This window comes from Hemibagrus wyckioides, linkage group LG12, assembly GCF_019097595.1.
Source record: "Hemibagrus wyckioides isolate EC202008001 linkage group LG12, SWU_Hwy_1.0, whole genome shotgun sequence".
Classification (NCBI taxonomy): domain Eukaryota; kingdom Metazoa; phylum Chordata; class Actinopteri; order Siluriformes; family Bagridae; genus Hemibagrus; species Hemibagrus wyckioides.
This window is the reverse complement of record NC_080721.1, coordinates 1,096,023-1,108,549: the sequence shown is the minus strand read 5'-3', so window position 1 is coordinate 1,108,549 and position 12,527 is coordinate 1,096,023. Positions and strand designations below refer to the sequence as shown.

The window sequence follows — 12,527 nt, the reverse complement described above, 5'->3', positions numbered from 1 at the left end:
GACACACCAGTGTAGAACCTGTGGTGTTACTTACACACTGTTACAGACATCATGATTCAAATAGTGTTGTTATTTGAGATTTATATTATTTGGAAAGATTGCGAAGGCAGCCAGAAAGTCATTAAACACGAGCCATTCATTCGAAAGAAAGGAAGGATATTACATTCACTTCGTGACTTGGTTTAGTGGGTACTCCAACCCAAATTTAATGCAACAATAGTCTACAAAAATGGCAAGTAAAAATACAAATACATTTTCCTTTACTTCTTTCACAACATGATCTTACTTCTGCCCACCCCAAACAGTACTGCACAATCCTGGACAACAGAGGGCACTAGAGTAAGCACACTAGACAATCAGTACAAAAAAAAGGATAATTGCTAAGAAAAAGGCAACCTGGACAGAAATGTGGAAAGAAAAAAAAGAACATCTTTATCAGCAACAGAAACATGATCCGATATTTGATTTCATTCTGTTATTTGGTCTACTTCACACCCCTCAATGAGGCCTAAAAAGAAACAATACATTACAAACAGCAGAGAAATTACTGCATTTGGTTCACATGCAATCCAAAGACTATACACATCGGATATGGTTATGTAGCACTACTCCCTATATAGCCAACCATTCACACTGACCGCTCAGTTTTAAATAAAAATGGTGAATGAATGTATATTAAGACAAAATCTTGGCAACTGGGTGATTAAAATGTCATGGATCTTTCTGTTTACAGGACAGCTCTTCCCATTAGAAACTGAAAAAATGTGAGTAATATTAATTATATACAGGTGTATACACCATTTCTCTCCAGGATGAAGGAAGTTCCTCATTCCCTTTGGACACACTGAAATGGAAACCATGGACTAGAAGAGGTGGTGTAGGGAGACCTCACTCTAGATTTAGATAGCAGTCCATCTGTGCCAAAGCATGTGTACAACTGTTAGATCTGTGAGGTAGTGAGTTGTTGTCAGTGCTTTGCTGGTAGACAAGCTGCTTTTGGAGGGAAAGTTTACTCTGACTGGACACTTTACTGGATAGTCGTTCATTACTTTTAAATATGACAATGTTAGAAAATTCTTCAGCACTTTTACAACCATGTGTTCAATTTAAGCAAGAAGAGTAATATTTTCTTTTTCTCAAACATGAGCCAAATCATACAGGTAATATGAAATGCCTGATTTGTTACTGGTCATCAGAGTTCTTGAAAAAAACATGCTCAAACTTTCTCCAATCATCAAAAAAATGTAAGCCCTAAAAGTGCTTCTGTGGTTTGCAAGAGCACTCAACACAGGAAGTTCAGAGTCCACATTTTCCATTTGTGCTCTATCCATTGGTTTCCCTACATTTCCTACTCTGTCCACTTTCCTTAGCCTGCCTGCCTCTGTGTTGTTGGCTGAAAGGCATAAAACAATCAGTTCCATATCATTTATGCTTCCTTTCCTCTCTCTCAGTCCTAATCACTTAGCCTTCGTTGGCAGCCACCAGCTGTCCCAGACTCTGACGTACATATACTGCCTGAATCTCCTTGGTCTTGAGGCAGAAATCACAAGCCCATACCGCAGCACTCTCTCTGGTCAACAGGCCATATGCAGGCTCAGTCAGGCCTGTGCAGTCTCTGTGGAACCAGCGCTGGCACGACGCCTCACAAAGAATGGCCTCCTGGTCATCATGTACCTCTAACAAGCAGAATCCACAATGGAACACCATTCCACTTCCCAGCTTTGGTGGTCCAGAAGCTGGACCAACTGAAGGTGGCGCTTGACCAGTGGGAAGCGGAGACTGTGTGTTAGGTGTAGAAGCTGAGTTAGATGGAGGATTAGGGTTACTACCAACTGTGTTGTTTAGGTTGTTTTGATTGGAATTGGGTGGCTGACTTGCCATCGGTCCACCACCAGGAGCATTGTTCTGCTGATTGTATGGTGCAGAGCCTGGGTTAGAGTTGGGTGGTGTTGGTTGCTGCTGATTGGACGGAGTGTTGGGAGCAGGGCCACTGGCAGAGTTAACTGGAGTGTGCTGATTTGGAGGGACTTGCTGAGGTTGTGGACCATTGAGTGGACCAGTAGGGGAGGAATTAGGGTTGGGTGGAGGAGGCACTGATGAGGGTTGCCCAGGTGTGTTGGGTGTTGATTGCTGAACATCAGGGTGACCAGGAAACCCTCCTCCAGGTTGTGTAGGTCCAGAAGCCGGGGATGGACCTGGAGTGGCATTGTTAGACGGAGGACCAGAGGGGTTGAGATTTGGTGGTTGCTGAGGTGGACCTGGTGGACCACCGCCTGGTCCACCAACAAAGTTTTTACCTTCTTCACTACCAGGTGTGCCCGGCCCAGGATAGGGGCCATCTTGTGAGGGAGGAAATGGTCCTTGTGGGGGGATCCCTGTGTGGCCACCTACCATGTTACCTCCACCCATTCCACCCCCCATACCACCCATCATATTCATTCCAGTTGGCATTCCACCCATTGGATTCATTGGGCCATGGGGAGGACCACGAGGGCCCCCAGGCATTGGAGGACTGTTGAAAGGATGACCACTCTGACCATGCTGAGGTTGCTGCATCCCAAAGCGTGGGTGAGGAGGACCACCACCTCCAGGACCACCACCCATTCCACTAGGTGAGAGTATAGGGTTAAAACCTTGCCCTGGGTGCATAGGAGGGCTGAAATTTGGTGGCATGTTAAATTGTGATGGCCCCCCTGGAGGAAAACCACCTCCACCACCACCTCCTCCTCCTCCTCCTCCTCCACCCCCAAATCCAGGCATTCCTCCAAATCCTATTGGGTGATGTGGTCCAGTGTTGGGTGGTGGAGGTCCAAAAGGGGGTCTTCGTCCAGACTGTCCACCACCTGGGCCTCCTGGGCCAGCCATGTAGGCCATGCCCCCTCCCATTCTTCCTGGTCCGCCATAACCTCCTCCTCCCCCCCCACCAGCCCCTGGGCTTGGCAGAAACGGTGCACTTCCTGGACCCCCGGCTCCAGCAGGACGTGATGGTGGGCCAAAGTCATCATCGAATGGGTTTGAGGCCACAAGATGGTCTACCATAGGGGTTGGAGGAGGTGCAAACTCAGAGAGGTGGGAGAAACCTGCCCCCTGTGCACAACAGAAAAAGATGAAGAGACTGAATGATCAGACTGACCTCAAGCTGTGACTTAATAAAGAAAACAAATAAAAATAATGCACTGAATCAATCTGGAACCATTAATCAATCTCTAGTAATCGCGTTATCCTCGTTAGGGATGTGGTGAAACAAGGAGCCTTCCTGGAGAACACTTGATGTGAGCATCATACACTATGTGTACACACGTATGTACATATGCAAACACACACACACACATTCAGGGGCAAGTTAGAGTACCCAATCCACCTATTTATTTGTAATTCGGGAGTTAGGACGAAGAACTGAAAAACTGAGAGACACAGAAACTGAGCTCAGGATCGAACTGGAGACCCTGGAGCTATCCACACTGGACTAAATAATTACATCTCTTTCTTTACATCTCCAAAAGTAAAGGTTTTAGGAACTTATTTCACCTGAGTGCTAGACTTCCTCTTCTTTTTCTCCGGGCTTTTCATCTGGGAACCTAAACACAAGCAAACATGGAGATAAGGTAGAGAGAGAGAGAAATAGAAAAGAACAAGAAAAAACAGTTAATGGTGGATTCTTGAATGTTTTATTTTTGAAAAGCAGGATTTTGTTCCCATCAGTATGGATCTGTGGGATTAATGCAGCTGTGTACATTAACTTTGTTTATTTACTGGAATTTACAATGCCATGTCCTTTTCACTATGTTGTAAAGATATATGCATCCCGCCTGGATCCAGGTGAAATAGCATGTATCTCTTGCCACTCTGCTAAACCCAGTAGAGTAGTGACTGTGTAAAACACTCCAGGTCTCGCTCGATGTAGTTGACAGATAACGTTTACAATGCAAGAAAGCACATGTAACCGAGGTCCGAACCACACTGCGTGCTCATGCCCAACATTTAAGCTGGGTGAGAGAGGGCTTGAGGCGAATGGCAGGTAGGAAAAAGACTCGAGTACAGAGCGTGTGAGACTTGAGTGGACACAGGACGCAGGTAGAGCCCAGTGGACAGACAAGCTGACATACAACCAGCTCCCCATAGAGAGAGACACAGAGCCCATGAGGGGAAAACAGGGCCAGTGTACACACAGGGACAAGGGTGGAAAGGGCAGATTTGAGTTGTGGACTCCGTTCGGACACAGAGATGCGCAAATGGCCGTTTGCCTACCTTTGCCACGCTTCCCTTGACCTTGTCCCGCCTGCAGTCTCCCCGATTCGGCAGCCATTAAAACGGTTGGCGGCGCGCTGCCATGTCACCGTTCACATATAAAAAAAGAAGAACGTGTCCTCAGGTCCGAGTAACGACAGCGTAGGAGTACAAGCTGACAGCTAAGATCGAGAAATCCCTCCAGAATACTGAGCAGGTAGAGGATCTGGGTTCATCTGGGGGGTTTCTTACGTAGAAAGCAAACTAATCTCTACTCAAGACGACTGAGATTTTCCTGTGGGGGGGAAAGTGAGCACGAAGAAAGACGTAGGGAAAAAATCCCGAACCAACAAGCTTGTAATGTTATTGAATGGATCTGCCTGCGAGTCCACCTCCCTCCTGTGATCACTTACAGATGTGCTGCTAACTGCTTAGCTACAGCGCTACACAACGCTAGTGTGAGTGAAGATAATAAGAGCTTTGTCTTGTCCCGATCATAATGCAACGCGATCGAGCTCCACGCTACACGCACGTGATATGAAGCCCCGCGCGCGCGCGCTCTCCATGATTAACTCGATACGGTCTCTGTGAAAGCGCTTGCCAGATTGCTAGCTAGCTTAGCTACGTTAGCTGTTAAGAGCCGAGTAGCTAGCATAGCTAGTAAACCAGCTAGCTCAGGCTTTGACTGCAAGCTGTATGTGGCTCACGCTAAGCGTTAAAACAAACTAGACAGTTACATTATTCCATATTTATCAATCCTCATAAAGCAAACAGTCAATGTCAAATAGACTTACAATTAAAATTTATCCTCAAACGCGAATTTGGCCATGACTATTACGGCCTACAGTCGATGCCGGACAAAGAGGGACAGCCGGGCGAGACGCTTACACTGGATGACGGAAATATAGGGGAGATTGCGTTATATTATTTATTTGACTTTATTGAACAAAACTCTGTAAGATATGTATATATCTCATTTTCCATTAGTTAGCATTATAAGCTTATTTCTCTGAAAGCTACAACGCGGGGTTCGAATGCGTTGCTTCAATGTGCGATTTAATCGTTTGGAGGCACCCCCCTCCGACTTTAAAATATGGACTCGTCGAGATCAACCCATGATGGAGCATGGCCTAAGGCACTCTTGTTTCACGTGGAAGAGCGCGCGCAGGCTCTGTGTGTGAATGTACGCGCGCGACTAGTTTCCTTTTCTCCTGTTAATATAATATAACACCCAGTTCATTTCAGTCTGACTGCAGATGTAGCAGTATAGCATGTGGAAATGCTGCATTAGTACAGAAGTAACAGTAATGACACAGGAATCCCTTCAGGACGAATGAACCCTTCATCAGAGGGGAGAAAGTCACTCTGGAAGAAGTTTTTTTTTTTTTTTTTTTTTTACATCTACTGTACTGTAAATCACGTTAATAGTATGTTAAAACTCTCTTACTCATAATTATATGGGAGGAAGTGACAACGTGTCTCAATATGTCTCCTCGACTTGTCCCTACAACACACTTGAATTAAAGACTCTATCAATAATACTGAGTTGGATCTGTACATGATCAGACTGAGCTGTGATCTGCTTGTTTTGGCTGTTAATTCATGGGCACGTGTTTCTAAAGAGGAGTGTGAAATAACTGAAAGCAGAAAATGAAGAGATTGAATATCCATAAAAAGTCTTGCCTGATTCCAGCCGCTGTAGCCTTTCGTCCTGAGGACTTGGTGTTCTGAGATGCTTTTCTGCTCATCACTGTTGTAAACTGTGGTTATTTGGGTTGCTGGGTCTGGCAGTTTTCCTCTGAACTCTCTCAAGGCGCGTGTGCTAGTGGTACTGCTGCTCTGTTTTTTAGGGAAAATCCCAAGAGAAATATTGCAAGCAGTCTGTCTGATACCAGCAACCAAGGCTAAATCACTGAGATCATATTTTTTTCCCATTCTGATGTTTCTGCTGAAACTGCATGGTTTTCTGTATTTCACTACGGTCACACAACACCATCAAGTTAAAAGAAAACAGCTAGGCCTACATGTAAAATGTACACTGGATTCAGAAAGTATTCAGATCCCTTTACTTTTTCAACACCTTCTTGTGTTTTTTGAGTGGAATGATTTTGCATGGATATAATTGTCATTTTTATTTATCAGTCTACACTTAGCCTATAATGACAAAGTGAAATCTTTTATTTACAAAAGTATTCAGACCCTTTGTTTAAAATATTGAATAAAGCAATTTCAGCTACAGTTCTTCTCTACAAGCTTTGCACATCTCGATTTATCCCATTCTCATTAAACATCCTCATGATGCTGCCACCACCGTGCTTCACCACCTTTATGCCCTCACATGCCTTTTACTCAACAGGGTCTTCAGCCATGGAGGCTTGATTGCAGCCTTGTTCTCTGCACAGGAGCTTTTTTACAGTGACTTTTGATTCTTTCTTTCCTCTCTGACTATAGATGTTATTTCCTAGATGCCCAATTTCGCCAGAAGTGTCAACTCTAGGATGATTCCAGGTTGTGCCAAGCTTCTCCCATTTTTAAAATGATTGAAGCCGCTGTGGTCCCAAGAACACTCACAGCCTTGCCACACACAAAAAAGTGTTTTTACTTCCTTGCCCTGATCTTTGCCTTGCCACAGTTTGATCACAGAGACTCACAGACAGTTCCTTGGATTTCAGGATTTTGTTTTTGTCCTGTTAAAACTTTTTCTTTGCAAACTCTGTCCAAACGATTCAAATTGCAGCAGCTAAACTCTGGCAGCAGCTAAACCATGGTTCAAACTCTGGTTCATCTCATGGATAATTGGGTGCGCCTGACAACAATTTGGAGTGCCTCAGCAAAGGATTATTTTATCTGGATTATTTTATCAATAAGAGATTTGAGTTTTTGATTTTTAAAAAAAATCAATTCATGAAAATCATTTTCACTTTGTCATTATGGGCGATGAAGTGTAGTGTGAAGGGTAAAAAGAGCAGTTATTCCCATTCAATATCATCTCCACAACACGGTAAAGAGAGTAAAGGGGACTGAATACTTTCTGAATTCACTGTAGGAATGAACATGCATTTACTGAGGAAGAAATCTTGTGTATGAGGGTTTAAATATTCAGCTATTTTGGTAAACATAGACTCTTCCTTAGAGATTATTAAAGCGCTGTGTCTCCATGCTGGAAACAGCTGTCATGCCACCGCACTGTGGCAGCAGACCATGAACCAGCTGCAGGCATTTAAAATGTTAGATGTTTCTACAAAATGTCATCTCTTGAGATTTCCTGCACATTCTTTCACTCTGCAGAACAACCGAATGTTGGAGACAACGTTACTGTTGCACTTCTCCAACTTCATGCACACTGCTTGCAGCTCTTCATGCAAATAATGCGAAGCTGTTTTGCATGTCAAATTTATGGAGTTGACTTACCAGGAGCTTTTTTTGTCCATTGTTATGGTTTCTTGTTCATGAGAAGTTTCCCACACTCTGTATCTCTTCCTCTTTGTTTTTTATAGTTGTGCTGCTGCACACCTGAGTGCTGAGTAGGAGTAGGTGACACAAAATCAGAGAAGTCAAACACACACCAGTCACTTCTGTGGTTTTTGTGCTAAAGTCTCAGCCACTAAAGTCATAGCTACTGAGACAAGCTGAAGTCTTGAGGTTGAAAAAAACTTTGTGATTAATACATGGCTTTAAAATGCCAACAAACAGTTTTAAAGATAAAAAATGATTGTTTTATCATTGACCATCACACCCTCAAATGAGTGATGATCATATTGTGTCATGGTTGTTGTGGTACTTCTTCTTATGTTCTGACAAAACTGTGAGAAGGGAAAGTTAGAGTCTATTAAACAACAGAATTATTAAATACTAAACATTCTCATTTGTTTTTAGAACTGAAAACAGAGTATTCCCGACAAATGCTGAGAGTCTAAGAGGATGTTTTACGTTTCTCAAGCATTAAAAGTCGTCTCCGCTGCCGTAATAACGAGACATGGCTCTCTATCACTAAGGCAGAGGGTGAGGTTTATTATTGTGACTCTGTCAATGCAAAGTAGCTGGTTAGTAAAATCTGAAGCAATTGAGGACATCTGTTACTTTAGTGCTTCTCAGTCCCAGTCCTAAGGGAACAGCAGGGTCGGATTTTCAGGTTTATTTTATTTATTCTACCTCCTTCCACTTAACTGAGATAAACCTCCTAAACTGAGCAGCATGAATTAGAACAGAAAAAAGACTAGAACTAAGATCATTATAAGAGCATTATTATTATTATTATTATTATTATTATTATTATTATTATTATTATTACTACTACTACTATGTGTTTTTACTAGGAATAAATAGTTAAAATAGCAAAGATATCTGCCAATGGAATAAGAAATGATTAGAAATTAAATGAGTAGAAATGGACTAGAATAATTTAATAATCATGATATTATAAGAATATTAATAATTTTGCTGAGTGTAGATTAATCAGTGAGAGTCCTACAGTTTTTAGGAAGTGAAGCTGATGTTCAGGAAGAGCTCAGGTTCCCTCTCGTGGCTGTAAGCTCCTACTGCAACATGGCAACCCAGAAAGTCTAGAAACACAAAAGCTGGTGTGAAAAGCTCTAGATCTTCAGAATAGGATATAAATCTCACACCTTTCCTACTTAAGTCATAACCTGATAATTGAAGAGCTTGTGTTTGTGTAAGTTTGCACTACTTTTTTTGTCCATGAAAATTGTTTGTACATCCGGTGGGGTGTAATGTACATCCCCAGTCATATAACCCAGGCAAAAAAAGATTTTAAAACAGCTATACAGTAACAGACTGAAACAATCATGACTCTCTTGGATAATGACTGAAAAACTGATTTTTATTTCATTGATGCGAGTTTTTGTGAACACAGAATTGAGTCTGAAAAGAGTCTGAATTAAGATATATATATATATATTTGTCACATACAAAATCATACACAGTACAAGATGTAGTGAAATACTTATTACGACTGTCCTATAATTGAAGAAGAGTATAAAGTGTAAAGTAAAGTGTGTGGACAAGAAAAGTATAGGAATATAGGTAATAAAAATATATATGAAAAAAATAGTAGAAATTAAAGACATGATAAATTATGAAAAACACCAATAGTTATGTAAAGCCAATTGTGTATCGAATATACATATACAAATATATGTGTATATAAAAATATAAATATATATATATATATATATATATATATATATATATATATATATATATATATATATATATATATATATAAATAAAAATAAAAGTGTGTATATAATATAAACATAATAAATAATAATAATATAATACAATATATTATATATAATATAATAAAATAATATAATAGTATAATAATATAATATCTATAATATATAATAATAATATAATGTAATGTAATGTAGTATTTATAAATATTTATATAAATCTATAAATAATATATATGTATAAACATCTATAATATATAGTATATACATGTATGTAGATAGAAAAAGTCAAATATAAATATAAATATAAATGTAATGACAATAAATAATACGGTATGTAAAGTGTCGGTGCAGTACGCACACAAAGATGTCCGGTGAGTGTGGTTATTGTGTGTACAGAGTAGTGCAGGGTATACAAGTAGTGCAATTTGTGTGTGCAACAATCAGCTGAGGTAGAATGTAATGTTCATGTGTGGGGTATGTCCAGAAAGTCCAGATCCTAGGTGTACTGGTTGAAGGCCCGAATGGCCTGCGGGAAGAAGCTCCTCCTCATTCTCTCTGTGTTTGCCTTCAAGGAACAGAAACGTTTCCCTGACCTCAACAGAGAGAAGAGTCCATTGTTGGGATGGCTGAGGTCCTTCATTATCTTCCTGGCCTTGGTCCAGCACCACTTGCTGTATATGGTGTCCAGGTCAGGAAGCTCGGTGCGGATGGTATGCTCGGCTGATCGCACCACCCTCTGGAGAGCTTGCCTGTCCTGTTTGGTGCTGTTCCCAAACCAGGCAGTGATACTTCCCATCAGGATGCTCTCAGTGGTGCAGGTGTAGAATGTCTTTAGCACCTTTGAGGGCAGTTTAAAGTCCTTCAGGCATCTGAGATGATAAAGACGCTGCCGGGCCTTCTTCACCAGGGTGTTAACGTGACAGGACCATGTCAGGTCCTGCGTGATGTAAGCACCTAGGTACTGGAAACTGTCCACTCTCTCCACTGGGGTCTCGTTGATGGTGAGGGGCCGGTAATTCCTCTCCTGCTTTGTGCTAAAGTCCACTATCAGCTCCTTAGTCTTGCTGACATTCAGGAGGAGATTGTTGACCTGGCACCATGTCTCCAGGTTTTTAATCTCCTCTAGGTAGGCCGTCTCGTCGTTACTGGAGATCAGGCCCACCACCACAGTATCGTCCGCAAACTTCACGATGTTGTTGGAGCTGGAAGCGGCCACACAGACAAAGGTGTACAGTGAGTACAGCCGGGGGCTCAGAACACAACCTTGGGGGGCTCCAGTGCTGAGGGTGAGTGAGGGTGAGACATGGTTGCCCAACCGTACTGCCTGAGGTCTGTCTGTCAGGAAGTTGGAGATCCAGCGACACAGGGATGGGCTAAGGCCCAGGATCTCCAACTTAGTGGTGAGTATGGAGGGAATTATGGTGTTAAACGCTGAATTGTAGTCAACAAACAGCATTTTGACATAATTCCCCCTTCTGCTGTCCAGATGGCTCAGGGCTGCATGATGGAGGTGTGCGATGGCATCCTCAGTAGATCGGTTGGGACGGTACACGAACTGTAGCGGGTCCAGGGTGTCAGGTAGGGAAGAAGTGATGAAGTGAAGAAGTCTCTGATTAGTCCTTCATCACTACTGAGGTAAGGGTCACTGGGTGGTAGTTGTTCAGGCAGGCGGGTTGGGGTTTCTTGGGGACCGGAACAATGGTGGACCGTTAGACTGATCCAGGGAGAGGTTGAAGATCTCAGTGAACACTGGAGCAAGCTGGTCGGCACAGGCCTTCAGGACCCGACCCGTGATGCCATCTGGTCCTGCTGCCTTCCTGGTATTCACTCTCCTGAATGTATATATATTTATGTAAGTTTGAAAATGCAGTTATCTTTAGACAAACAATTATATCAACATTTCTCAAAAGAGAAAGGAAGGATCTGGAGCAGCATCTCATCTTTTTCTTTATTTATCAGAAGGTCTTGCTGAAGTTACACTTCATCTATCTGTACTGTACTGTAAGAACACTCACTCACCCCATACATTACACACACTATTACTGCACTACTATCTCACTTTATACACATTCATAACCTTTCTCATAATCTGTATCTTGTGGAGTTTTATTTAATTATTTTCTGTACAGCATTGTTTGTAAAGTAAATGTATAGTGTAAATATTTTATTTCTGTACTTTAGAGGGTCACCAACAGCCGCTACCAAATTCCTTGTGTGTGTAAAAACCCTCGTCCAATAAACCTGATTCTGATTCTGATCTAGTCGAACGATTATTGCGTGTCAGTAACTAAGCCCATTCATTCAAAAATGATCTGTGCATCATTCCATCTTCATCATCTTCATCATATTTGCTTCCTTTTGGAGAAAGAAATTGTGAGAAATATATGGGAGTATTATTCAGTCTTCAAAAATGAATTATTGTTGACTAACCTACTAGCCATCAGTGTAAAGATAGACAAGATAAAGCGGAGATAGTGAGCTAGAGATGTTTTTCAAAAAGAAATGGTAAAAACAGTCAAGAAGGCACCAGTCACATCTGACCTGTAAGAATTTACACACAGACTTTCTACATCCTAAATAATGTTGTGTTAAATCTGGATGAATTTGGAAACACAACACAGGGGATAATATGGACCGACTTATCATTTAACACAGTAATGTCGTATCAGGATGTTGACCCTGTGTGCTCCATTGTTCTTTTGTTGTGTTGTGCACAAGCAGGTTGCTATGGTTACAGTGTGCTCATTGGAGCTCCTGTCACTAAGTGTGAAAGCAAGCTTACTAAAAACTAAAACATGAAATCTCATATCTGTGTACATTTACAAATTTGTCTCAGTGAAAATTCCAGAAAAATTAAAATTGACAATCTTTTCTAGAGTTATTGATATAACGATTCCTCACTCATTTTCTCTAATGTTTAAACATTTAGGTTTTTTTCAACCAGTTCTATCTCAGTTTTACAGATCAGTTATTGAGAGTATTTTATAATCATCAGTAACTGTGTGGTTCAGCTCAACATCCCCCTGCTTAAAGGTCAGACTGCATGACGGACTGACCAGCAGCAGCTGACCATTCAGGACCTGCAGGACATCAGGCCCAGGA

The 12,527-nt window shown here is 41.7% G+C and overlaps 1 protein-coding gene across 2 annotated transcripts in view; it reads right to left on the bottom strand.

Moving 5' to 3' along the window:
• Nucleotides 1-5,129, bottom strand: part of pygo2 (pygopus homolog 2 (Drosophila)) — a 5,334-nt gene extending 205 nt beyond the window's left edge. Inside the window, exons 1-3 of one of the 2 annotated variants that reach the window (XM_058405032.1) lie at nucleotides 5,022-5,129; nucleotides 3,529-3,578; nucleotides 1-3,087 (exon numbers count right to left, since the gene is read on the bottom strand). The exon at nucleotides 1-3,087 is cut by the window's left edge and continues 205 nt beyond it. In XM_058405032.1, the coding sequence (XP_058261015.1) occupies nucleotides 1,462-3,087; nucleotides 3,529-3,570 (1,668 nt within the window). In that variant the 5' untranslated portion in view covers nucleotides 3,571-3,578; nucleotides 5,022-5,129 and the 3' untranslated portion in view covers nucleotides 1-1,461. Of the gene's footprint in view, nucleotides 3,088-3,528; nucleotides 3,579-4,248 lie in introns of both variants that reach the window. The other variant, XM_058405031.1, reaches the window with a different exon arrangement.
• Between the last annotated feature and the right edge of the window lie 7,398 nt (nucleotides 5,130-12,527).